The sequence below is a fragment of the Toxoplasma gondii genome, chromosome X (assembly GCF_000006565.2).
Source record: "Toxoplasma gondii ME49 chromosome X, whole genome shotgun sequence".
Taxonomy (NCBI): Eukaryota; Apicomplexa; class Conoidasida; order Eucoccidiorida; family Sarcocystidae; genus Toxoplasma; species Toxoplasma gondii.
The window spans coordinates 6,748,604-6,774,877 of record NC_031478.1 but is presented as its reverse complement, the minus strand read 5'-3'; the positions used below and the strand labels follow the sequence as shown (position 1 = coordinate 6,774,877).

The following is a 26,274-nucleotide window of genomic DNA, read 5'->3' as shown; positions in this document are numbered from 1 at the left end:
GAAGCCTCCTGTTTTTTGACGACACAGCGAAACAGCGCGAAAGCAACTGCGCCGAAACAATTTTCCTTGTCAAAAAGTAAGGGGGCGCTCACGAATCTGCGTCTCCATAATGATGGCAGCGTTCCGTTTTGGAGACCGGTGAGTTTTTCAAAGTCAGGACACTGCATTACCACATCTGGTTTGGTAGCAGCTCAATCAACAATCAGATGCACAACTCACTTACATTATCACTCTCGCTCTAAGCATTCATCCATATATGCATTAACGTTTTAGAGACAGCGAGACACACGGTGCCGACGATCGGAGTGCAACTGCTGACTGTAAGACTATGGACGGACAGAGTCTGCTAACCACGAAAAGAAACTGTGTTCTGAAGTACCGGCTCGCGCACGAATTCGCGTCTCCGTAACAACGTTGATTGTGTTCCATTCTAGGGACTTGTAAGTCTTTCAGCCTTGAGACTGTAGCATCTGCCCCTCTAGAGCAGTGGTGCGCCGATAGGGACCGTTCCACGTGGCAGATGTTTCTGTATTTCGAACTACGATGCACATTATTTCTTTCGAGTGCACCAGCAACAAGAGTGCAGAGACTGTCATCCTTGCCAGCAGTCGCGTGCGTAGATTTGCCGCGGTGGCAAGTTATAGACAACAAAAGAGCAAGAACCATTGTTGAGGGAAGTGGGAGCCTCTCAACACAAAAAGGCATTCACCGAGTGGAACCTTTGAGCGTACGAAAGCATAATAACATTACTCTATAACACGTTTGCTTATGACCTTCGGCGTGATATTGCTCTCCGCAAGAGTTTGACCGGTGATCGTCTGACAGATGGGACGTGAAGGATCTTCTCTGCAGAACTGAACATCGTCTAGCGCGGATTCCAAAACATCGGCGAAGCGCAGGTCACCATCGTCATAAATGATGATAGCTTGCTGTACTCCGGAGCCTCGCAGTCCCACATTTCCCATTTTGAGGCGATCCTGTGTGAACATGTCGTCGTTTGCAACTTCTTGTATCGCACTGTACAACGATAGCTGAAACATCTCGGCGCAGGCCACTCGCTGGCCTCGACAAATCCGGTTAAGCAGCACCATCGGCGATACATTGAGGAACATAGTTACTTCGGAATTGCCTGCCGATGGGCGATAGAAATTTCTTTCTCCTGGTGTTCCCGTAACCGCTACTGTTGTCGGCGCCGTCAATTCAGCTAAGGAATCGGAAACGCTCGTCGAAGAGTTCTTTGTTACACGCGGCAGCATTCGAGAAAATTCCACAAAAGACCAGAAGGCATCAGCTACGCTCTCATAGGAATCTCTCAATGCTTTCTTCTTTTGTATCAACGTTTCAATGTCTTGGAAGGACGACAGACTAGTTTGGCCCCGCGATGCAGAAGAGTTCTTCGTTTCACCATCCCCCCCTGTAGGCATGGCTGCTATCAGAGAGTTTGCTACCCTGGTGACGACCGCATTAAAGCTATTTTCGTCTGACTCAAAATTACCATGATCCTCGGAAACTTCAGTCTCGCTTTCTGCGACGGCCCAGTCCACGAGTGCCTCAACGGCGAGTCTCTCCTGCACTGTTGCGAACTGACTTCCCACGAACGCCGTGAATAAATCTTGGATCTGCTCGATACTGATCATGCGGGCGTTTTGCTCCGTGCCATCACTTGACGAGTTTGCGGAACTCTTGACTACTTGAGCACCAGTAGCAGAAGCACCTGAGGAGAGCCACAGAGACGCTGGAAACATGGTAAATTGTTATGACACAGGAGAACTGCATTATTCAGCTGAACACAAGAGTCGTGAACACTTAGCACGGAATGCTCTGCACCACTTCAAGAGACAGCGGTGGTGTGTTCAACGACATTTGTTGAGCATTTCGCCAGAATCCTTAGCAGGAATGTGCTATGTCTCTAACGGAAACCGATCCGCGTCTTTTCTTCTCGTACCTGGAATTTGGAGAAGCCCACAAACGAAGGCAGCCGCCGCAATTAACACAACACTGAACCGATTGTAGGCCATCATGCTAGCGATGTTTGTAAAAGATTCATAACAGTGTGAATTGGGGATCGGTCTCAGTCTCCCAAGGAATAGGTTTAGCGATTACGTTGAAAATACAATAAAAATGTGCTGGGATCTGCACCCTGTGTGAAAACGCACTGCTCGCCACACGCGTGTGCCCCATGCCCGAGCCGTCGTGCAAAGCCAACTACATGGACTAGCCACATCGATGTCATTTTATTTCGATTTTGTGACACAATTTCAACGGCAGTTGGAAATCTTCTACTCAAGCGCGTGACTCCTGACAGAAGTATTGATTCCGCAGCGTTATGCGCCGTGTCTCAGAGCTATTCGATTACTTCCGGTCACCGCACTATCTGACCCTTAGACTGCAACACGTGGACTTTATATCTTCGTTACACCCTCAAAAACCGTTATCCTACGTAGCGAAGCTTCCTGTCCTCGTTTATTGTACGGTCTCAAAGCACCAGACACCATGTATTCTGCATGGATAGATCCATGCATACTAGCGGCTAACGGCCAATGAATCATACGCATTGTTTCAGACAGGTGGAAACGATACGGCCGTTACACTAGATCCCATGGATACGCCTGCATGCGTCGGTTATCTTCACAAGACGTTTCCCGGTAGGTTTTTCCTTGACGTCTCGTTTGACCCCTGGCAACCACTTGAGCTAACTACCTCTTCCAGTTTGAAAGATCGGCTCGGGTGTTCAGTGCAGCTGCAAACGCTTGGAAGATGAAATATCATTTAGAGATTTTCAGATTTCCACGTTCAGCAGCTCCGCACTAGAGGACGAAGAATTCTGGAGAACTTTTGATCCCACATTCGTGGTGAGTTGTCTAGGCGGATCGATAACAGTCTGACTACGATCGCAGTCAGTGCCCCTTCACGCTTCACGTTTAACATGATAGTACGGAATGTCGTTAATTCGGTTCAACCCTCGAACTCTCAGCGTGACGACACTCAAAATGCACGCCCTGCGACACTTTGATGTTCCTAAAGTGCCGTGAAAATTATCTATGAACAATTCATGTACACAAAGGGCATCGTCAGAGGAAACTGGCCCGCTGGGCTTCTGCCGCACCTGAATTATGAGGGAGATCCGGCATCCCGAGCAACGACCCCAGCAAATATTTACCCTGAGGACAGCTGACTGCCACGACCTAAAAAGTTGCTTTTAGTTGTCAGGAAACTGCCCATCTATTTGACTCCAATAGACGCTCTCGCGAAAACCACGGAAAGTATGAGTCGTTCGTCGAGTGTCGACCCACGTGCACCGATGCGGGTCGGAACTGAACGTTCCTGGAATTTCCAGTTGTTCGATTCCCTCAAGCCGCAGCGAACAGAGAGGCTTCGCTGTCCACTAGCTTCTTCACGCTGCTGATGGACTGAAGGATGTTGTCGACATTGGTCTCAATGACCAATCCTGCAGGACATTTGCATGCACGTTGGCACAGCGAATCAAGCTCACAGACACGATTCGACGCAGTCTAAACCAATCTAAACCATTCGATGTGAAACGCTTAATGTCAAACTTAATTTTCGTTGCCCCTGACTTTGCGTCTTCCTGCGTCGGGCCCTCCTTGCCACTGCTGAATTGTTGTTGAAAGTGGTAATCGACTGAACGCGCGACCGCTTCACCGACCACGATCCAAGGGATTGTCACACGCTTAAAGGGAAAGTCGTCTTACCTCCGACGATGATTTCGTCCAAAATAAAGTTTGCCTGTGAGCAAGAGAATCGACAAAAAGGTTCCGAGTCTCCTGCTATGCCTCTGCCGCATGAAAAGCATTAGAGGAATCTTGTGTCTTTGTCGGCATGCGCTAAACCGCAATGCCGAGATGAGAGAAAGTGAAGCTCAACGTAATTCGTTGCGGGCCTGTCACCCTCGCTTTTCATTGGCAACGATGTGCCTCAGTGCTCCACCAGGCGTCCTTCCCGCTAAACAGCTCACCTTGTCGAAGTGATAGATGAGATCCAGTTCACACACATTCTCGAAGCACGAATCCAGGACCTGGACGAAGACCTGAGTGGAAACCAAAATGCCACACTGCGAGATATGCACCAGCTTGTACACTTTTCCAGATGAAGAGATACCCGCCTCACCACGATTGCAACTGAGAATGTCGCCAACGAACAGCAGCAGCAAGGTTGCTGTCGACAGCAAAGGTGACACAAAGCCAGGATCTGACAGCTCGCCACCCACGGACCTACCTGAATAAGATCGAGAACTCCAAGTTCGCTTTCCATCTCGTCAGTGATGAAGATGAAATACAAGGTTGCAAAGTGCCTTCATACAACACACACCCACATGCTGCCACTCAAGTCAACACACGTATGGGTGACACGAGCGACATCCACACCGAGTTACAGCCCTCCAAGAAGGCAAACAAGAAACAAGGAAAACGCTCTTTTTAAAACGATGCGCCTGCTTATAAAAACATACGTTCATCACCCACCTTGGACTCGGTGAACGCCCCTGGGGTCGCAGGACACCCTCGAACATATGCCCGCCTGCGCTTCACCTGCTGCACGATGCCATGCACCTATATATAGAAGATGCATTCTTTGAAGAAGCGAAACGCACGACGACGCTTCAGCGCAGTGTACGCAGACACACAGGAGTTAACATATTCGAAACGGCTCTACAGAGGAATCCCACGCAGACCGAAGCGCTACGACCAATTCCATACCCCAGACCTGTAGAGCCACGGAAGCTGCATGATTCCGCTAAGAGATCGAGACGGCAAATTTCCTGATGACTCCGGCATGCAAATACTCCGCTTTGTCTGACCTGTAAACGATCTTTGTTTCGAGGCCGAAGAGCTCCTTGTCTTCCGCGAAACAGCAAGACGAATCGCCAGGTCGCTGCGAGACCACCTGGTAAGTCCGCCTCAGGATGTGCTGCTGCTTCTCGTGAGGCTGTTCACAGACACATTTAGATGAACACCGTGGATAACGTTGGACTCTTGAAGACGATTCTCTGCATTGCATTTTGTATTGCGCCTTTTCTGGGGAGTCTGTACCACGAGTTGATCTACAGTTTAGATCTTGAAGTCTTGCTTTCCAGGTTCAAGCTCTTTAGTGTTAGCACAGTTTCGAGGACACCTGGTACGTTGTTCAGTTGATTCCAGTGCTAAAAAGATTTCCGTCTCTCAAAGAGTATTGCCCCTCCTGTGGCAGCGACCTTCCGAGGCAAGCAGACCGCACAGCACGAGCCTCCGTTGCTGGGTTGAACCGAGGGAACTACGCCTACAACAATCAACTGCTGAGACAAGACCATGTCACACCCTCTTGTGCAGACTTTATCATTTTCAGATTGGTATTTTACCGTTTTTTCCCCGTCGCCTCCTCCGTCCCCCTCATTCGAGTCTCTTCAGTGCCCGCGGGGAGTGAAAAGGACCCCCCAGATCGGTGGACTTGGACATCCTCAAAAAGAACGACGCCCGAGATCGGCGATGCCACCGCCGCTTCGACCCATTTTTTCAAGGTCCCCCGCCGCCCCCCAAACGTCACGTGGAAGGACAGAGCTGCAAGACCTCAATGATTTCCGCGTCCGGAGTTGCGCGACGAGAACAAAGCATCTGAGCCTCAAGTGAGCAAGACATTTCTTCCTCACGCACTCCGGCGATTGCGGTACTCACGGTGCCATCGTAGAAACGGAGAAGCCTCGGCTTCCCGTGATTGTTCACCACGATAACCGCCTTGATCATCTCGGGTATCTTTTCTGGTCGAAAGAGACAAGGAACCGTGGTTGTTTTTGCGCGATAACTCGCGTCCTTCCCACCAGCGAGACGTCGTGCTTTCACGCCTTTCTCTCCTTCCTAGTGAACCGCAAGTAGCAATGGCAGTGCGAACCGTACGAAGGATCGAAGATGAGCTGACAGAAGATGCACGCGGTGGACTTATTCCTGGACGCTTACGGAAGAAATGCCCTTGCCACCGGCGGCGATTGGCGTTTGGCTCACGACTCCGGAGTCTTCCACGACCTGGAACTGGAGATGTCTTACCACACGGAAAGGGATGAGACACCGACTCTCCCTTCAAGGCGCATGCATCGCCGGCGTCATGACAAGGAAAACGGAACCGTCAACCGTGTTACGGGGACGAAAATGCGTGTCAGCTTGTACACGGTGAACTCGCCGTACGCGAGGACCCCCAAACTCGAAAGCCGACACACTGGAGTCTCGACGAAGATAGACTTTGAAGCGCTCCCCAACATAAATGGGAAGACAGGTGTGTCTGTTGACCATTGAAAAGAAAAAAAACGGCGGGGTGGAGGCTCCGAAAACGTACAATGACGAGACACAAGTGGTCACCAGACACGCATGCGCGGTTCTAGAATACACAGAAAGTGGATGTCGACGTCTGTCACGTCTTCCTGGGACTCACGAGCTTGTCAGCGAATAGGTTGTGTACCAAGTGAACCAATCCCGCGAGTAGATACTCGCATTGTCCCCCGATCTTTTGCGTGAGCTCGACACGCCGTTACGGGCAGTTAAAAGGCGCAGACCAGGGAAAGGAGATAAAGGAGGTATCTGCCTCGACGACGGAAAAAGCGACATATCATTGACCACTGCCAGAATGGATTAGGATAGAAACACACACTTGTACATCATTCGCACTGCTATCTGTGCTCGAGCCGTCCATGGTGACCTAGACCCAACTTTCATCGGGTAGATACGGGTTGCATGCAAAGGAGCATCCTCTATCCTTCGCTGTTGCGGCTCAGGCGGAAAAACTCGAATTAATAACTTGGTACACGAAACGTTTTCAAGTCACTCTGGAAAGGGGAGCCTCTAAACCCTGAGAATGTTTTTTCGTGGCAATGGAGGCTATCCGCTTATGTCGGCTCATATACGAACTGCTATCACGCCTGCTTAGCTTAGTTGGTAGAGCATCCGCCTAGTAAGCGGAAGGTCGTCGGTTCGACTCCGGCAGTAGGCTTTATTTTAAGATGTACTGCTTTTCCGCTGGTACTGGTTTGAGATGATTCGCTGTATTTCCTTCTTCTCGGTGCAGTACAGGACGGGAAAGCTGCTCGACGACAAAAGAAACTAGCGAGATTAGTGGGAGTCTTATAGGCCCGCTCAGTGTAGAGGTAAACATTTATCCAGATCGCCGCGGCTGATGACGTCTGCTGTTCAGTGCTGCGCAAAGAAAAGAATGCTTTCAGCCTCACTCCCCATCTCCCCGTACAGGTGTTAATGTCTTCTGCATTTATTGTACCTCATAACTTGCGGGAGCACACGTCCGCGGCGAAGGTGCCTGTCTCACATTCGCAGTAAGTTGTAAACCCAAAGACGGTGCCACGCTATTCGAAGGGGCGAAACAGCAACTAAAACTGATTGAATTAAACGTGCCTGCAAGTTTGTGAATCGGGTGTTTACGTTCATTGGTGGAGCCTCGCAAGAGACAGAGTCTCACAAGGCATCTGAACGCCTGCTTAGCTTAGTTGGTAGAGCATCCGCCTAGTAAGCGGAAGGTCGTCGGTTCGACTCCGGCAGTAGGCTTTTACATATCTGCGACGGTTTTGTCTTTCCTGCTAGTTGCGCGGGTGGCTCGCGGTCTTCTTTGGGAGGTCAGCATTCCAGGAATGCAACAGACGCCGAGTGTTTCCTCGGCAACGAAGAGCGTTCGGACACTAACGTCGCAGACGCACATGGACCTGTGGATCAGCAGGCGTTCGGTGGCCTGATCAGCTCTGATTTGATTCTGCAACCTTGACAATACCGGTAAGGCGACCATCGATACAAAGAGGTCTTCTTCTCATAAGCCAGGGACCCTACTTCAAGAAGTATCCTATTGCTGCGTACCATTGGGGTTTCGTCCAAGAAGTCTGGCATCGTTCTGAGCTCCTCGCATGACGTCGCCACACGGATACACTGTTTCTGTGTCTTGGTAGTTGACTGTATGCGTCACTGAGGACCATCTCATCACATATGAGACCTTTTTCTGGCCTCTGCACCCCTGTCAAGGTTCACTTTTCCCATCCCAACTCATCGAGCTTCTCCAGAAGGATATGGAATCCTGCAGACTTCTAAAAAAGCTATGGACACGGTCAAGTTAAGATTCGAGGAATCGATACTTGATGCGTCGCATCTTGGGCGGATTATCATGGCATTCCAGAGTCGATTCCTGCGGACTACCACTCCGGTCAATACCCTCCCTTGTTGGGTGCGGCAACGACAGAAGCCGCCTACAGATCTACGTCGAGTTGAAAGAGGGACTGCTGGAGCTTCTCGGTTTGCTAAACAGCCATTTATCGAGGATTCTTGCCTCTTCTCCGCCAAAACATGTCACTGACACAACTTGCCGAACCTCCTCCTGACACAAAAAAGTGACTGTCCCGCCAGACGGCGGATCTGATCCTGCATGGAAGTATCCTGTCACTGCGTGGTACATGCATGAAGGTCCAAATAAGGATTTGTTGTGGAACGAAGAAAATGCCTTTGAAGCGCCACGTTCAGCTTTCTTCTGTCGCGGATAGTTAGATTTTTTTTCAGTCCAAAGCTTCTGCATGCACGCGCAGACAGCCAACCCAGTCCCGACATGTTCGCGGGCCCTGCGCGTGTCTTCGTTCTCGAGCGTCGCCAGCAATCGACGTCTGCCTGGGGAAAGCTGCTTGTCAGAACCGTCGCACGAGCTCAGAACTTTCCAGAGGGAGGCCGAGTCGGCAAGAGACTATAATGTCACAGAAACGGGAGACTTTCCCCCCCGTTTTTTCGGGGGGCGCCACAGCCCGGTTGCCGCCATCGCCAGCCCCACTGGCAGGTGTCTCCTGTCTCCTTGTCCTGCCACAGGCCCTCGTCTTTTGTCTCTTCCATCTCATGACTTCTTCAGACTTCCTCTTCTTTTCGTCAAACGCTTCACCTCCGAACGGACTGCGTCGGTCTATGTCTTGTAGATACAGGCTGTCACTCCACCGGAGCCTCGGTCTCTTCTTTCTCGGTGTGGGTTTCCACTTTCGCGCCTCGCTGGCTTTGTCCTCTCCAGGCAAACCGCCTCCCTTCCCTCTCTTACACGGCACTCCGGTCTCCTCGCCGGAGACTACCTTCAACAGTCTTCGCCGTGTCAATTCTTCTCTGCCGTTCCCGGGCGTTGTTTTCAAAAGGCGGCCGACCGAGGCAGGTTCTCCCGAGGACCTCCGTTGCCTGGCGCTACCTTCGCTTACCCTTTGTGCCAGTCTCGTTCGAAGAAACGGGAGATTTACCGTCGGAGTTCCATCGCATCTGCGGCCGCGAACCAGCCTGGGTGCCTCTGTGCCCTGCAAGAGCCGAGGCTCGCCGATAGACTCTTCGGCCTTCGTCCTTTACCCGCAAAGAAAATGGCACTTACATTCCCTGTGCTACCCCGCATCCCCGCTGACACCGCAGCAACATGCCTCTCCACAGACACTCGCAGCTTCTTCACTGGAGACACAGTGGTGGAGAAACGCGCCATTGGCCGTTCAGTCCTTACCCCCTTGCGGCCTCAAGAACGGATCCGGCCACCCGTCAGGCTCTGCGTGCAAGACCTTTTTGATGTCTGCCTTCGACTCGTTCCCCTTTCAGAGCCGTCGAGTTCTCGCCAGTCAAGAAGCGGCCAGGTGGAGACAGCCGCACCCGTCGACTTCTGCGAGAGACACCCCGCAGAAGGATGGGAGAGAGAACAGGCACTCTTTTGCCGGCGCGGATTTCCGGGGAGCGGCGAAAAGACTCAACTCAGATCCTCCAGAAGAGACGCGCATACCTGTTTCCACCTTCTCTTCACTTGTTTCTTCACCAGGCAGACGCCCGAGCCGGTTTCAGTCGAAGAGATGGGAGGACGCGCGGGGGAGTGAGAGGCTAGGCGCTGCTCGGCTTTCCGCCTACACTCGGACTTCGCTCCCGGGTCCTCCATCCCCCCTCGCTCCCTCGCTTCCTCGCCGAGTCTTCTCGTCTCCGAACCTCAGCGACGAAGTGCCTTTCGACCCAAGGCGGCTTCCGTCGCTCAGTTCAAGACCTTGCAGCTCCGACTGCAGACCAGATCGGTTTTTCCTCACTTCTTCTTCTCGTCGAGCTAGCAGCAAGTGGAACTGCGTGGTCCCGCGAACCTCTCGGGGCGTCGGAGGCGCTGGAACGTTGTACGGAAGCCCCGAGTCTGCATCTCCGGTGTCTAGACACCGTAGCGCGCGTTCTGCGTTGCCTCGCCTCTTTAAACGTCTCGTCGGATCGTCGCCGGGATGGGGAGACTCCGGAGGGCGCCAGCCTGGGCCTCACTGGCGCGGACCGATAGAAAGCGCGGGCGCGCGGGGCTTCGATGGCATGCCTCTGCTCGGCTCTTCTGTCGCCGATCTCCCGTCTCGCTTCTTCCCTTCGACCTCCACCGCGTTGGCTCGCGAGAGTCGAGCGAAGCGCATGCAGCCTCGACTTTCTGATCTGCCAACTTTGGAGGGGCATCCACGCATTCGCTCGACGTCGCCTGCACCTGCCTTCCCGGCTGCTTCTGCGCCTTCTCGACGTTCTCCTTCTCCACGCTCTTCTTCAGCGCCACCGTCGATCAGCTGCTCCTCTCTTGGCGATTCTCACCAGACGCGACGGCGGCACTCTCGCCGTGACTTTCTGGACCTGCCTTCGCGTCCTATGGAACCCACAGAGACTCCGAGACTCCCTTCAGTTTCACTCTCTGCTCGAATCAACCAACACAAGGCGTCTCGTCGGTCCCCGTCCTCCTCTCGGCTTCTCCCGACCCCCCCATCTTCCTCGAGGGCACAGTCTTTCTCGCCATTCTTCCAGTCCCTAGTGCCGTCTTCCCGTCCTTCTTCTCCTCGGTGTTTTTCTTCTCGGTCCTTCGCTTCTCGTTCGCCTTCATCGCGCTCTCCCTCTTCTTCTGCTTCTTCATTCACGCGTTCGTCTGCTTTGTCGCGTCTGGCCTTCTTTGCCTCTCGCCGCTCTTGGCTTCCGCAAGGCCGAAGCCCCAATGCAGAGACTCGCGCCAGAGAGAGAGAGCCGCACATGTGGAGCCGAGACTGGGGGGCGAGGCAGGACAGAGAAGAGATACCAACGCCAGGAGAGGACTTCTCAAGACGGAAGAAGGCCTCGCGAATCGCTTGGAAACATCTGCTCCACCAGCTGATTCAGTCTCGTTCTGCTCCCGGTTCCCCTTCTTCTCCATCTTCTTCTCTTGTGCCTTCTTCTTCTCCTTCTGTTGCGGCCGATCGGAGCGAAGGCCTGGACGCGCCCCCTGCCTTCGCTGAGCTTCGAGACCGAACGAGACTGCCCAGCTTCCTACCGACGCACGACGCGGCGGCTCGGTGGGGGGCTCGCGTCTCTTCTCAGAGGGCCTTGCTGTCATCCCTTTTGTGTGAATCTGGCGGGGACTGGCGGGAGACTGGCGAACGCCCCGAGTCTTCTGCATGCCGCGAAACTCGTCAAGACCTACAGGGCGACCTCGAAAACAACAGTTTGCTGCCGTCCTTTTCTCCCGCGACACTCCGTCTAGCGCCACTACCTAGCCGTTCTGTCTCCTCGCCGTCTCCTGTCCCCTCGACTTTTTGCAGCTCTGCGAGCGGTCCTGCGTTCCCTGAGGCCGCGGCTGAAGGCGCCCAAGAGACGCCTCTGTGTGACCCAATCTTGGAGACCGTAGAGGGAACGCTGTTGTCTTCTCTGTCGACAGTGCTTCGCCTCCTCCACCCGCAGCTCCTTCAGGAGGCAGACCAGAGAGCTGCAGCGCTTCTGCGGTCGCCGCACCACAGAAACCATCGAGAGGAGAGCGCAGCGGGAACGCCTTGCGAGCCGAGACCACTGGAAAGGCTGCCTGTTGGCGAACCTGCGTCTGAACCGCATGCATCTCCACAGAGTCTCTCTTCGGCTAGCGGGGACGACGTCAACCGGAGCTGTGGCCACCGAGTGACGCAACGAGAGGCCGAGGGTGAGATCCCTCAGAGCGCGCACGAGGAAAGGGAGACGGAGGCGCAAGAGAAACAACAAGAGAAAGAACAGTCCGTTTCGTTGAAGGGGGAAAAAGATGATGATAGGGTCAATTGCGCAGGCGTCGGCATGGCGGCGGCGCGTCCTACTCCTTCTCCAGCGCCTCCTACAGAGACCGGCGGCGAGAAGGGAGACCCTGCCTCAGCTTGGTTTTCTTCCGATCCTCCCCTCTTTCTTCTCTGTTGTAGCGGAGGCAGCGATAGCACAGCGTTGCTGCATGCGTTCGCGCGCTTGTTCTCCCCTCGAGCCGTGGCGCTACGACAGGCCTGTCATCAAACGCAGAGCTCCCGTCTTTCTCGAGAGACTGCGACTCCCGGAAAAAGACCTCCTCCTCTCTTGCCTCACTCACCAACGGACGCGCCCAAACGGAGGCAAGTCTCAGACACAAACTGCGAATCAAGACCTGCGATTGAAACGAGTTCTTCTTCCCCTTCTTCTTCTTCGTCTTCGTGTTTGGATCGCGTACCTGCGTCGATGCCGTCGGCTTTCCGTTCGACCTCTACGGGAGCTTCCTGTTGTGCCTCTGCTCTTTCCTTGGCAGAGCGACGGGTGTCGGGGGAGAGAAAAGGAGCCGTGGAGAGGGGCGAGCGAGAGACGGCGGGGAACGCGGGAGTTCCTCTGACGCTTCCGCGGTGGCTGCGGACTGGCGTTTTCTCGCTGCCAACTCACGTTGTTTACTTTGACCACTGTCAGAGGCCCGAGTCTGCACAGAGGGAAGCGGCGAGCATTCAGCGACTCTGCAAGTTCTATGGATTCTGTTTTCACCGCTGCACGCTGCGTCGCGAGCCTGGAGAAGAAGAGCTCGAAGGCGGCAGGGCGACGACAGACGGAAAAGAAGAGGACGAGGCGAAAGCCCAACTGCATGCGCAGAAAGAAGGCGAGGAAGCGAGAGAGAGAATGCGAGAGGAAGAGAAGGTGGAGGATCGCGAGAAGACAGCCGAGAGAGCGGCGAACAGACTTGAGATGCCGGAGGCGTTTGGGCTCGAAGGGGGTCCTGATGCTCTGGGGTGTGCGGACTCGGGCATGTCACCAGTTTTCTCTTCTCTCTCGTCGTGGCGCGGATCTTCTGTTGCCTCCTCGACTCCACCCGATCGCATTTCCTCTGCGTTCGACGACATGTCTCAGTCTCCGTCGTCTCTCGCTCCGGCAAAGGTTGCCCCTGCGGCGTCGAACGCGTCCTTTTCATGGTCCTTCCCTCTCTCGGCCTCTGCGGGATCGCAGGCGCCTCAGCAGGCCTGGCGAGAGTGGCGACGGCGAGCAGCCGTTGCGCTTTTGTCTTTTCTTTCTTCTTCGCGTTTCCGAGGCTCGCGTGCACCGGGGAAGGAGCATCAGGCGGCGCAGGAAGCGCAGACACCGTCGGGAGGAGACGAGGAAAGGTCTCCTGAGGCGAAGAGCCTCTTTCAAGATGGAAGAAGAAGCGCCGCAGAGACGCCTCGAGCTTCGCCGCGACTTCTTTCTGCAGCGCAGTGCATGCACGCGGAGAGGACACCCAACGGACGGCTGGGGCTGGACAGCCTTTTCGGGTCTTTCATGTCACCGCTCCTTCTCTCCCGGCTTCGGCGCGTCGAGCCGACAGAAACAGATCTGCCTCGCGCCGGCGGCTCTGACCGTCGTCTCGCCTTGCTCGCTTCCTCCCGCCCTCCACCTGCTTCGCCTGTCTCCCCGCTGGCTCGACAGGCCGAAAAGGTCCACGCCGATACCGGGCAAGCGAGTGCGACCGACTGTGCACCTGCTGGCGTCGTCAGTGGCACCGTCCTGGGAGAAGAAGAGGCGGCGAGAAGCAGTGGAGACATCGGCGAGACCGAGAAGACAGAGGGGGAGGGGAGCGACGGGTCTTGGCGACATCGGGACATCGCCAAGAGAGAGGAGAAACGCGTGGAGGGCGGAGAGATTTGCAAGGGAGAGAAGGGGATCAGAGAAGACATCAAGAAGGAGACAGAAAGAGACACCTCGCCCCTCGCCTACGTCGTCATGGCGCATCACGCAGGAGACGAAATGGAGACACTGTTGATGAAACTTCTGCGTGGTGCCCACATCACAAATCTCGGGTGAGGAAAAGAAGGTACTTCCCGTTGTCTCGTCTTCTACATGTTCATTCTACGGAGGTTCTCGTCGAGATGCAACTGGAAACAAACGACTCCAGGCGATCCCTCTTCAACGCAGAAGTGCAGGAAAAGGCAGTAACGAAAAAGCCGATCTATGCGTCTATACATATATCGATTCGTATGCACATCAGCATATTTATGTTGATGTATATCTTTTGGATCGACGTGTATGTCGATTCAAATGCTTATTTAACTACATGTCTTTATTCCAGACGAGATCTATAGTGTGCTGCGTCGTTGAAAGGGAGCGCTTGCGCGCGCGAAATGCTTCGCTGTGTGTTGTGCGCGTGGAGAACGAAGTTTCTGCGACTCCACTGACATGCCTCCACGCGGGATCCAAGAGAAGTGAGGCTTGTTGACGATCGCCGTCGACTCAGTCACGCGCGATAATTCCCCTCGGAACGTCGGGAAACGGTGGAAGGAGGAAGACGCCGCTGAGCGTTGTGTCGGTTCGCGTTTTGCGGGTCTGCGTAGAGACGCGCATAAATGCAAATGCGGTCTCTCAGTCGCCTTGCAGTGCCACTGTCGACTCGCGAAAGAGCGTGTCTGTGGTGGGGAAGGTACACTTGGCTCTGTGCTTCGTTCCACTGCGTCTGCGTGCGTCGCTTGACTCGTGACTAAAACCACCCTCCAACTCGTCACCTCATGTTCTTCTCTCTTCATCTCCTCTCACTTCTGTCGCTCTTCCTCGTCAGGGGCATGAGCGCCGTTTCTGGCTTGAGTAGCCAGACGCCTCGGTTTGCAGTTTTCCGGCCTTTTCTGTCTCTGCAAAAGGCACAACTGCATCGCTACGTGAAGGTAAAGACAGGCGGAAAGTGCATGCAGGGGGGACGTCAGCTCGTCCGCTTGCAGCCTCGAAAAGGAAAGTCACATTCGCCCCGACAGTCGCCACAATCCCTCGCCAGTGGAGCTCTGCTCCAGCAGACATGCGTTGCCGTTCAGTGGGGAGACAGCGAGTGTGAGGGCGGTTTTCGTCTGTGCCTTGCATGCGGTCGCAGTACGGATCACGCAAGTGGAACTCGAGCACATATGCATGCACCATATGGATGTCGTTTCAGCAGCAGATGCTTTTGACTCGGCGTTTGCCACCGCAAAGAATCTGAAAGAGACAGACGCCTCTACAATTGAGAAACCGAGCTTTCTTCTTTTGCATGCAGGCCCTTGGCGGCTCCTGGCTGGAAGACGAGACGAACGCGTTGCCGGAGAAGTACCCTCGGAACGCTGTCCGTTTGACTCTCCTGCCGCTGCTCGCTTCGTTGCTCTCTGATCCCCGTGCAAATCCACGTTCCTTGTCTCCATCTTCGCAGTTGCGTCCTTCGACGCTTGCGTCTGCTGTCTCCCCGTTTTCGCTCTCCGCTTCGCTGTCTGAACTCTCACCACGTCCTTCCACGTCTTCGGACCTGCCTCTCCCGTCCGCTTCGCCCTGTTCTTCGTCTGTTGCGTCTTCGTCTGCTTCTCCTTCTGTCGCTTCTCCTTCTGTCGCGTCTCGTTCTTCTCGCAGTCTGCAAGTGTCTCCGAGCGCCGTGGAGGCCGACGCGTCGCGCGGCAAGGCACAGGGGGCTGTGCCGCGCGCAGGGTCACTAGGTATCTCTCCTGTTTTTCGCGAAGAGCGTGGAGGCGAAGCAGCGCGCTCGCGCGTCCCCCTTTCGGCGCCTGTTTGGGCTGAAGACTGCAGAGAGGTGCACAGCGAAGGAGACGCGCTCGAAGACGCCGAGAAAGCGGCTTCCGTCGTCTCTGCAAACGAGCGCGGGCAGCCGAGCAGAGAGCGGAACGACGCCCAGGCGCTGCTGACGCGAATCGCCGAAGCGGCAGCGAGCATATTCTGCAAAGGTTCAGAGCCTACACATGCGCTCTTCAGACGAGCGTCCGGCCTGGCGAGACAGAGCGCCGCGCTACGGGACTGGGTCGACAGGGAAGCCAGCAACTGGGAAGAGCGAGTCTTCGGAGACACGACGCCACACGGAGGGGCGCGCGAAGAAGGAGACGGAAAAGAGGGAGGAGATCGAACAGAAGGAGGAGGAGAAAACGAAAAAAGAACTGAAGAAGGAAGCGAAGGGAGAGAAGAGCCGGCGGCCCAGGCACAGGTGATGGACGTTGGGGAGGGTGGCTTTGCCTCTTCTGGTGACTGGCAAGAAGAGCAAGTGGATTCGCAGGGGAAGGGAAGAGGAGGCAGAGGGAGGACAAAGACGAAGCCACTGCCCCTCGATTTGTGGCAGAAAGAAGCGTCGCTGTTCTTCCAACAGGAGCTGCTGCACAGATGGCTGAAGCGAGCCAGTGGGGGGGAACTGACGCTGTCGTATACGGCGTTGGAGACCCTGACACAGGCGCTCCTTTCCCTGCGCCCCAGTGTGAAAAAAACAGGAAAAGGACTCAACGAGGAAGACAAGAGACCGCCGGAAAAGAGAGGACTGGGAGGGAGTGAAGGAGCAGGGCGAGAATCGGAAGGCGTAGAAGATGAAGATAGACGAGAAGCCGAACAGGGTAAAAGCGAGGAGGCGAGGAACGAAGAGAGGGCCAAGGCAAAAGAAAACAGAGGAAACGGACGGGAAGAAGGATCCGACTCGAGAGGAGAAGAAAAGAGAGGAGAAGAAAAGAGAGGAGAAGAAAAGAGAGGAGAAGCAACACAAAAAGCAGAAGAACCTGGAGAACAAGAGAAGGCAGAGAGAGAACAAGAAAGAGAACAGAGTGAAGAAGACCCAAAAGAAGGGAAGGAGATGGCGACTGCGGCCTCAGCCCAGAGAGCGAGCGGCACTCTGTCTCCGTTGAAGGAAGAAAGTCAAGAAGGGGATTCGTCAGCGAGACAGGGATCGAGGAGGAGGTCATGCGATGAAGAACGAAGCCGAACGCCTGAGGTCATCCATAGGACGAACGGAAAAGCGAGCGAAGCAAAGAGCAAGAAAACAATGGGCTGGCAGATCCACCTGCCCGGGAGGTTCACACTCAAGGAGCGGGGCGGCCTTCTGTTTCTTGTCAAAGGGACTGCGAAAGGCTAGGATGCCATGTTCTCCGATTGAAAATCAACATTCGCGTAGAAGTCAAAAACCATCAAAAAGGACGCAACCGACTGCAACAAGACGCTTCGGGGCCATAAGGACTCATTCACGTACGTGGAACATCTCTTTCGCCAAATGTACATCCAACAGAAAAGCGTACCCCGTAGAGATGCGTCTCTCTGCAGACGTAGGCATATACATACAAAGATGCATATTTACAGATATGCATATTATGTCTACATTTATGTATATATATATATATATGTATCTTTTGTATATATGCATATGTATGCATATGTACGCCCATGCTATTATGATGCACATATCTACTTTCAGAGGCAGTACCGACACCCGCCTCAATTCTGTACAGGTGAAAGAGCCGCGGAACGTCGATTGGAAGGCATGATTTTTATAACAAGTTCTGTCTCTGATCGGAGAAATTGGGAGACCCTCTTCTTCTTTCTGCCTCCTCTCGGATTCTCTCCCGACTCTACGCGCTTCACCCCAGGCGCCGCTCTTCTGTGCCAGCACCAAGCATGCCCGCTGCTGGACAGATGCAGGGCATTCTTGAGATATCTGCATACGTAGATGACATAAGCATCTACGTTTATTCGTGGACTCCCTTGTACATATTTCTTGCACACAGTTACGTACACTTTTATATATCTGCATATGCAGGTATAGTGGTGAAAACGGAAAAGAGCTACAGGAGAGATCATCTCTTACCATATGCGACACACCGACTTCAATGCATCAGATACTCTTTTCATTCTTCATTGAACATTCCGGCCTCCAACGCATACACGCGCGTTCATATATACATATATATATATAGCATATAGGCACAGGATCCGTATATATTCATGTATGCATCCAGATAATTGTAATAATGAAATATATATATATATATATATATATGTATATATGTTTGAGAGGGCAGCATTCACTTTCGCAACTGAAGTGTTGGTAGCTGAGCATCTCCTTGGAGCGCTGGAGAAGGCGGTGAGTGCTTCAGTTTCCTTCTTATCCCACTGCCACAAGCAGTTTGACATCTCTACTTCGAGTTCCCTCGACTCTCGGCTGGGTCTGTGAGAATCATGTTTTGAGCAAGCGCATATTTGACAGTGATGCCTGCCAAGTTCCTTATATCGATTTAGCTCCCTACATGCTGAGGATCCGAGCAGAGGCGTTTACAAACTCTCTCGCCTTGACAGCGCGTTCGGAGTAGAACGCTGACGCCTCTCTCGCCCCCGGTCCCCCGTGTGTGACGCTGCGAATCCCCTGAGCCTCGGCATGCGCTTTCTTCTTCGCATCTCCCCGAGAGGAGATGAGGGAAATCACAGTCGAGATTTGCCTAGCCGAAGCCGCTTGTGCGCGCGCGGGCACCCGAGACGGCCTTGCCGTGGTTTCGAGACAAATGCGTTTGACGCCCCGACAGCACCTGCCTCGCGCCGCGACGAGAGAGAGGCGAACGGCGAAGGAGCGGAAGCATGCGAGAGCAGCGAGAGACAGAGAGTCACGCAGCGGCGACAAACTCAAGTCTAGAAGGAGAGAGAAAGACACGAAGAGCAGGGAGAAAGAGAAGAAGAACGCGGAGGAAGAAAGAAGATCAGAAAGCAATACTGGTGAGGAAAGGAAGGGAGAGCAGGGAGAAGGAGAAGAAGAGAGACGAAAGAGAGAGAGACGAGTTTAGGAGAGCAGATGCAGGCAAAGACAGAAGAGAGGCATTCCGGACAGTGACGAACATGAAGGCAACGCGCGAGGAAGCAAAACAACTCGTTTCGCGAAAAGCAAAGTCCAAAGCGAAGGTGGGGAAGAACAAGACAGGCTCTGAAAAACGCCTGAAGGTCGAACGAGAAGCAGAGAGTGGTGACCAGGCGCCACGGCGCCCTCAAAACCTTCCCAGATGTCTTCCCCGGGACCTATCTGGAGTCCAAATAAAATAAATGTTTCCACGCATGAATCCTTGCAATGTTGTTTAAGTTTGCAGACGCGGCAGTCAAGGAAGTGTAATAAAAGTGGAAAACGTTTTACTCATCCAGACATATTCACGGTCTCTCTCACACTGTAGAGAAATAAAAACAGAAACACGCCGTAAATACATATATATTTAAATATATATTTATGTATAGTTCTGTATATAGATAAGAAATATGGACATATATAGATAGAACGATAGATCTATTTAGACACAGATAGAGATACAGATATCGATAGAGAGATACATAAATAGGTAGAGATAGACTGATAAACAAATATAGATAGTTAAATATCAATCGATCGATATTGATAGATATGGATACGCAGTGGGAGAAGAGATGCAGAGGAGGCAGATGGATATAACGACACAGGGAGGAAGCTGAGTCCCTGGGATGTCCGTATCGACGCACAAGAGTGGTGAGCTGCACAGAGCTCTTTGAAATGAGAAGTCAGAATCCCTCGCATGCAACCGAAATCGAAAGCGGGAGCTGAATCGCTTAAACACTGCTCACATGCGGACCTCGGAATTTGGAGGCACTCCCAGTACACTCCACCTGAACATAAGTTTTCCATATGTTCAACTTGTGTTGCTTTCGTCAAGGGTCAGATACAGTGGGCCGTCGCTGCTGGCCAGCTCAGCGTTCGCTCGACTGCCATGGCAGCGAAGCGGCTGGTCACAAGTCCGCAGCGCAGAGACAGACGAAACAGAGGCAGGCGGCGACACACAGGAAACAAACGGAGAGGAAATCAGGAGATTTACTCAAGGCGGAGAAGCAGAGTTACGCAGGGCGAAGACAGATGGAAGTACAGGGGACGACGGAGACAGGGCGTTCTCTCAGCGTTTGTCGGGATCGTCGTCTTCGTCTAAGTCGACGTACCGCTCCTGGATCGTGTCTAGTCTGCGAGCAGAACACAGACGGCGCGTAAATTCAGTGAGAGACAACAGGCGTCCTCAGAAAAGCAGGAACGCCGAAAAGCAGTACTTTCTCTTTAGACATAAAGCCAGACCGAGCCAACTCAGGAGATGCGCATGCATCAAACCTCGCCGAACTGAAAGAGGGAACCATTCCTCTCCCCATACGAGGCGTTCATTCATGCATACAGAAAGTGAAGAAGGAATGACTACAAGGTACACCCACAGAAGTATTAATTATACATACTTATATGCATACATATACACATATATATATATATATATATATATATACTTATATGTTTGCGTATGTATGTGTATAGGTATCATTGTGCCTGTATGTTTGTACATATATATATATATATATATATATATATAATATATGAGAGGGTGTTGATACGCAGTGCATGCGTCGTGCTGAAGGAGAACGGGGCGAGAGTCAAACACCGTTTTGAGTGAGAAACGCGTCAGAGGTGCAGGAGAGAGGAGGAAAAGCGTACAGGTCGGCTGTGTCTTCTGTGTTGTCGAGAGACACACTGAAGATGTTGAAGTCCGCGGCCATGTTTCCTAAGCTGTAGCTGTAGGGTACACAGAAGAGGCGACGAGAGAAACAGGAGAAAAGGTGACGTAGAGAGAGAAGAAGCGATGGCAGAAGACGACAGAGCAGACAGAGGGGAAATCTGAAACAAATGGCGCGCGGGTCCGTCGGAGTGACCTCCGTCTCCTCTCCGGAGTCACATTTGCCGCAACCTCTCTTTGTGTTCTTTTTCTCGCGTCGTCCTCCCCTTTCTGTTTCTTCTCGCTCTGTCCACTGTGTCTGTGTGTGTCTGCCCACGCTCTCTTCACGATTCGTTTTCGTTCGAGTTTTCTCGGTCGTTCTCTTTCCTCCAAAGAAGAACGCGTTGCTTCTTCCTTTTGCCGCAGCTGGATGCGCATGCACTGCACTGGCTGGCACTCGACACCCGAAGACGAGAGACGGCGAGACAGCGGCGCCGACAAGCCTCTCGGTGCTCCTGGAGTTCACAGAAAACTCGAACGTCTCATCTCAGGAAACGAACGCGATGGCGAGAGCATCTCTGGGACGTTCTAGGCCTTCAACGCTTCAAACACTCAGACTGCATGCACCGCCTCACCCGTTCGCTAAGTCGATGACTTTGAGGAGACTGAGGACAGAGCTTTTCTCCTGAATGTCGAGAAGTCTGAACGAAACGAGGCTGCAAACAGAAAAGACACGGTTCTCAGCGACTTCAACTCCCCCGTCGCGATTGCCTCCACAGCGTCTCGCTGACAGTTGGATTTCTGCACCAACTGGCTGCCTGCAGGAAAGTCTCCGCGCTGCCGCAAATACCTGCGACAACTGGAAAACCTGAGACTCAACGGAGCGGAGCGAGTCACTCGAAATTGGGTTGTTGCCGACAGTCCGATCCGTTCACACATATGTCGATACAGGTGCATACATGAATATATACATATATATATATATATATACATGTATATATATATATATATATATGTATATGTATATGTATATGTTGAGGTTCACGGACAGAAATGAGAGGAAGCGCCGGACCTGTGTTCGCCTCCTTGAAGAGAAAGATGGAAGAAGAGAGTGGAGAAGAAAACAGACGAGACGAAGAGAGATGAGAGATTGTCTACTCTGAACAGAGAAAGAGCTTTTCCGCGACTGCGAATTCCGCATGCGCAAGAGGTTGACGTCTGCAAGGGAAACCGTGTCTGGTGTCTGCTGCTTGCAGGGGAGTTGGGGGGTGGGGGGGAGCGAAAAATATAAGAGAAGAGAACTTCACTGCTTGTCCACAACTCACTTGTAGTCCTCGATGAGTTCGCAAAGAAGTTCCGTGTGTTCCTTCATCTTTGCCTGCAGGAAAGACGGAAGACAGGGCCGACAAAGGACGAAACGAGGCTGACGCGAGGTCGAGAGGTTTAGGTTTGAGGCAGACGTCAACGCAAAAACACCGCAAAGAGAAGGCGACGGACCGCTAGACGGCATACGCGCGCGCGGCGGACGCGCCTGTTCTGGAAAAAGTCGTACCCCATGCATGCACTCTGGAAGAACATCGTCAAACGCGCGGTGAGGAAGAACAAGAGGAGAGAAAGAAGCGAGACGGAGAGAATATGGAGAAATACATAGCGAAACGCCAAGTGAACAGAGAATGCAAACGACCCGCGGGAAGCAGAAACGAACGATGTTCTACAGACGGAGGCGAGAGACCGATGAGGAAGAGCAGGAAAGAAGCGAGGAACGAGAGGACGTACCGTCATCGGATGTGTGTTCTCCATTGCTGTGACAAGTTCGCTGAGGTCCTGCACCTCTGCGAAATACTCCAGGCGAAACGCTGTGGAAGAAAAAGAATTTGGAGCGATTCACATGAAATCCACGATCGCCCACCTGAGAGAGAAATCTACAAACAAGCTGTTGTTCGACAGAAGAAAAAGACAGAGAAAATGCAAACCGAGCGAGGAGACTCGAGAGAGCAGAAGACCGGAGGGAAGAAGATGAATCGAGACAGAAGAGGACAGGAGAGAGAAGAAGAATGGAGAGAGAAGATGACAGGAGAGAGAAGAAGAATGAAGACAGAAGATGACAGGAGGGAGAAGAAGAATGGAGAGAGAAGATGACAGGAGGGAGAAGACGAGCGTACCCAGTTGATCTCGATGGTGTTTCAAGAGGTCGATTTTCGACAGAACGTTTACATGGGGAAGCTCGAGGAGAAGCTGTCCGCTCAAGGAGACGAGGAGGGCACTGATGTACTGAAAGAGACAGAAAGAAAAGAGCAAGATGAGACGAGCACACTCTCCACAGGCGCAGGAGGCTCCGAAGCACAGCGAGTCCGAGAGAAGATGCAGAAAAGAGACAAGACAGGAGCGAGAAACGCAAAGACGCACGAGGAGAATAATTGGGCGCATAAAGACACACAGAGAGCGACAGAGTGAGCAGGGCGGACGCCAGAACAGAGTGTGAGAAACAAGGAAACAGAGATGAGCGAAAGACAGACCTAGGGACGAGGCCTAGACGCCCCTGAGGGAAGCTGAAACCAAGCGAGCGGAGATGAGAAGCAAGAGGAAGGCGTCGCCTCTAAAACGAAGAATGTTGCGAGCGACATGTACGATTCCAGGCATGAACACACTGCCCTGCAGAGTCACAGCGAACGTGGAGCTTTGGCATCGAAGGCTCATAACTCAGATGAAGAAACTGGCGAAAACAGGAATGCCAAGGACGACCGAAAGGCAACCCACAGGAGCCAGGAAGCGTAGGGTCGCAGCAGGGAAACCACGGAGCAGAGAGCGAGCGAGAAAGGAACGAGGAAGTGAAGGCGAAACAACGGAGATGAGAGCGAGCGAGGAAGGAACGAGGTAGTGAAGGCGAACCAACGGAGATGAGAGCGAGCGAGGAAGGAACGAGGAAGTGAAGGCGAAACAACGGAGATGAGAGCGAGCGAGGAAGGAACGAGGAAGTGAAGGCGAAACAACGGAGATGAGAGCGAGAAACCATGCAGAGCAGTACCTTGTAGCCGTCCGTGCAGAGGGTGCTGTCGACGAGGTGGACAGCTGTGAGCTGCGAAGACAATGACAGAGAATAGAACAGTCGAGTCGGAGACGCAAACATGAGAGATGAAGCCGCGACCGAGAAGCGCATTTCGAAGCTGTTTGTGACGACGCTCGCGGCAAGGACGCGAAGGAAAACGCGGAGAGGAGAGCCGCTTCGGAAGAGAAAGAGGGAGGAGAGCCCAGGAGAAAGACAGAGACAGAAAGGCGAAGAAGAGGAACGACGAACAGAGAAGCAACGATGGCCGGAGGGGCAAGTGTACATCCACGACGCGAGGAGAACGGGGAAGGCACTTCCAACATTCCGTGGAGACGCGCAACTCCTCATCTGCGAGTTGTGAGACTTTTCCGAGGCAAGAAGAGAGAAAAAAAAGGCGCTCGTTTCCAGAGCCGTTGAGGGTGCGTTTATGAAGGCCGGCGACCCAGCAAGGCGCTAACGAACAAAAGCGCCTGCGGAGCACCGGGAAGCCGATTCTATGCGCGAAAGCTCAATAGGATAAATAGGACTGCCTTTAAATATTCTCGCAAGCGTAACCGCGAAAGATGAACGCACCTCACCTACCTCCACGAGAAATGGAAGCGATGCAGCCATCGAGTGGACAACCACGGGAGAACCATCAAAGATACTGAACGAAAGAAGGAAAAGGAAAGGAAACGAGGACTTGGACGAACAGACCGAGAAACTGCAGTCGGGACCTACTCGGGCGTCCAGGTCTTTCTGCAGGCGCTGCACAATTCGCTGCATGCACTCGTGGTGTGTGTACACCTCAACCTGTCCGGGGCAGTCCAGCAGAATGTAATGGCCTGAAAAATGCACAAACAGGCAAGGAAAAGCGAACCTAAAAAGCGACGCGGCGAAGCAGAAACCTCTCGGATGTCCTGCGGCGTCACGCACACGAGGACGCGATCGACTTTGCTTCCTCCTTACCTTTGAAATCTCTGGTTAATTTCTCCGTCAGCCAGTCAATGTTGACGAGGAGATACTCCAAGCAGTAAAGCAGTCCTGAGACACTCAGCAGGGAGGCGGGGAAGGGCAGGCAATCCGGTTGAAACGCGAAGAAAAAAACTGTGGAGAACCGGCCTTGAAAACAACTTCGCCCAGGAACTCAAGAGGAAAGGCAGACGAAAAGCTGGCCGCCAGCTTTCCATGGTTGACGCCAGGCAGGCGTTTTGAAGAGCACCGCCACCCGAATTGAACAGAGCAAACGAGGACAGGAGACTCTACGCCTTGCGACTGTTCTTCTCTCTGCGAATGCAGATTGTCATAGATCTCCATCAATTCTGCGATCTACACATGTCGCGATTGACATAAAAATATATATATATATATATATTTAAATGGACAAAGTATTATAAACATATGCAGAGGTCTCTCAACGCAGGCGTGAACACAGACCAAGACGTACATTGATATATATATATATATATATATATATATATATGTATAGGTATTCGGAGAAGAGACGGCGAAACGCGTACTGGTGGAAACGCAAGTCGAAGAAGGAAGGCTGGCGTCGCAGAGTGTGTGGAGACACAGACGGAGGAGAAGATTGAGGAGTTAGGTGGACAGCTCTGCTGGAACAGACAGAGGCTGTCTGCAGGAGAGAGTTGCTGTGTGCGTTGCCGCAGAAGGCCTTGCTGCCTCGACAGGGTGGGTGTTCAGGAGCAAGCGGGTGCGAGGGAGAGGCCATCGAGGTGAAAAAAGAGAGACTGAAGACGAAAGTACAAGCGAGGACGAGGAGGCAGAAACAGGAAACGAGAGGAGAGAGAACGAGAGGAGAAAAGAGAGCTGTAGGACGAACAAGAGAACGAGAAAAGAGAGGAGAGAAGAGAGAGAAGAGACATACCTCCGTTTGGGCCGAGACGGTGCTTTTCCATGACTTCTTTGTGGTCGATGAGGTCGCGCAGATTGACTGCACAGTCGTAGGGCAGGAAGTCATTTGCAGGATCGAGGTTGACGACGATGTGCGGCCGATGGAGCGCCCGAAGCATTTGCTGCATGCCATTGCAGTAGGTACTTTTTCCACTCCCTGGTGGACCAATCACCAGCTGTCCATACCACATGGCTCCGCAGACGCTGAAAACGAACGAGGAGGAGAGACCGACGAAAAGAAGAAGAGAAGAGCCGACGGCAAGCAGCAGGTGAGGCAGAGAGAGAACGAGAAGAAGAAGAGAAAGAGAAGAGGGAGCGGAAGAAGAACAGAGACGACGGAAAGAAAGGAAGAGCAGACACAATGGGGAATCTGAGGAAGGCCCAGATGAAGGAAACGGAGATGAAGCAGTACTGGTCGAGACGTCAAAGAGAAAAAAGAGACACCGCGCGAGATCAGCTGTCACTCCAGCCGAGCTGCGAGGGGAAGACGCCGGAACATCATGCAGAATGCACCGTTTGCAGACTCAGAAATTCACAGTACCTTTCACAGACACGAGAAGAAGAAGAATTTTTTCCAAAAAGGACCTCTTCTTTGGCAATTCTTTCTGTGGCGTCGTGTCTCGCACTCGCTCGCGATGCCTCGAAAAGTTGACGCGCCTCTGCAGGGCGCTGCACCTGACTTCGTCTCTCGAGGAGGTTCCTCTGCTAAGAAGAAGTCTCCGAAGCTCCCTCGACATTCTCTCATCTCTGCGGTAAGCAACTGTTTGCCTCAGAAACGCTCTCGAGTCCGGAGAAGCTACTGGTAGCCGTTTTTCGAGGTGCATGCGCGCTGGAGAGCGCTGGAGAGCGCTGGAGAGCGTTGGCGGTCGCACGC

The 26,274-nt window shown here is 53.0% G+C and overlaps 4 protein-coding genes and 2 non-coding genes across 6 annotated transcripts; 3 read left to right on the top strand and 3 right to left on the bottom strand.

The window, feature by feature from the left end:
* Positions 1-249: 249 nt before the first annotated feature.
* On the bottom strand, positions 250-2,553 carry TGME49_215140 (hypothetical protein). The gene is made up of 2 exons (XM_018779676.1): positions 1,946-2,553; positions 250-1,735 (listed from the first exon to the last, which is right to left on the bottom strand). The coding sequence occupies exons 1-2, from the start codon at positions 2,019-2,021 to the stop codon at positions 747-749; spliced, it is 1,065 nt and encodes a 354-aa protein (XP_018635707.1). The 5' UTR covers positions 2,022-2,553; the 3' UTR covers positions 250-746.
* A 272-nt stretch (positions 2,554-2,825) lies between these two features.
* TGME49_215130 (adaptor-related protein complex 3, sigma 2 subunit) lies at positions 2,826-6,630 on the bottom strand. The gene is made up of 6 exons (XM_002370791.2): positions 5,667-6,630; positions 4,817-4,944; positions 4,237-4,312; positions 3,977-4,048; positions 3,714-3,747; positions 2,826-3,448 (listed from the first exon to the last, which is right to left on the bottom strand). Exons 1-6 carry the CDS (start codon positions 5,733-5,735, stop codon positions 3,351-3,353), a joined length of 477 nt encoding a protein of 158 aa, XP_002370832.1. The 5' UTR covers positions 5,736-6,630; the 3' UTR covers positions 2,826-3,350.
* A 266-nt stretch (positions 6,631-6,896) lies between these two features.
* Positions 6,897-6,969, top strand: TGME49_215120. Its single transcript has one exon. It is a non-coding gene; the product is annotated as a tRNA-Thr (tRNA).
* A 493-nt stretch (positions 6,970-7,462) lies between these two features.
* On the top strand, positions 7,463-7,535 carry TGME49_215110. Its single transcript has one exon. It is a non-coding gene; the product is annotated as a tRNA-Thr (tRNA).
* A 347-nt stretch (positions 7,536-7,882) lies between these two features.
* TGME49_215100 (PP-loop family protein) lies at positions 7,883-17,070 on the top strand (the record flags this gene model as incomplete). The annotated part of the gene is made up of 3 exons (XM_018779675.1): positions 7,883-14,020; positions 14,773-14,875; positions 15,235-17,070. Exons 1-3 carry the CDS (start codon positions 8,712-8,714, stop codon positions 17,068-17,070), a joined length of 7,248 nt encoding a protein of 2,415 aa, XP_018635708.1. The 5' UTR covers positions 7,883-8,711.
* Positions 17,071-19,228: 2,158 nt separating this feature from the next.
* Positions 19,229-26,219, bottom strand: TGME49_215090 (ATP binding protein, putative). Its single transcript, XM_002370789.2, has 10 exons — positions 25,375-26,219; positions 24,456-24,530; positions 24,228-24,331; positions 23,487-23,537; positions 22,624-22,732; positions 22,238-22,317; positions 21,787-21,839; positions 21,097-21,177; positions 20,464-20,541; positions 19,229-19,949 (listed from the first exon to the last, which is right to left on the bottom strand). Exons 1-10 carry the CDS (start codon positions 25,589-25,591, stop codon positions 19,886-19,888), a joined length of 912 nt encoding a protein of 303 aa, XP_002370830.1. The 5' UTR covers positions 25,592-26,219; the 3' UTR covers positions 19,229-19,885.
* Between the last annotated feature and the right edge of the window lie 55 nt (positions 26,220-26,274).

Bases quoted from the DNA above. Each gene is read 5' to 3' on its own strand.
- TGME49_215140 (XM_018779676.1), bottom strand. From the start codon at position 2,021: ATGATGGCCTACAATCGGTTCAGTGTTGTGTTAATTGCGGCGGCTGCC. The intron at 1,736-1,945 runs GTACGAGAAGAA...CCATGTTTCCAG, and splicing joins TGGGCTTCTCCAAATTCCAG to CGTCTCTGTGGCTCTCCTCA.
- TGME49_215130 (XM_002370791.2), bottom strand. From the start codon at position 5,735: ATGATCAAGGCGGTTATCGTGGTGAACAATCACGGGAAGCCGAGGCTT. The intron at 4,945-5,666 runs GTGAGTACCGCA...GTCTGTGAACAG, and splicing joins TCCGTTTCTACGATGGCACC to CCTCACGAGAAGCAGCAGCA. The intron at 4,313-4,816 runs GTCAGACAAAGC...TGTTGTATGAAG, and splicing joins GAAACAAAGATCGTTTACAG to GCACTTTGCAACCTTGTATT.
- TGME49_215090 (XM_002370789.2), bottom strand. From the start codon at position 25,591: ATGTGGTATGGACAGCTGGTGATTGGTCCACCAGGGAGTGGAAAAAGT. The intron at 23,538-24,227 runs GTAGGTCCCGAC...TTGTCTTCGCAG, and splicing joins AGAAAGACCTGGACGCCCGA to CTCACAGCTGTCCACCTCGT. The intron at 22,733-23,486 runs GTACTGCTCTGC...TGTCTCTTTCAG, and splicing joins TCTGCACGGACGGCTACAAG to TACATCAGTGCCCTCCTCGT.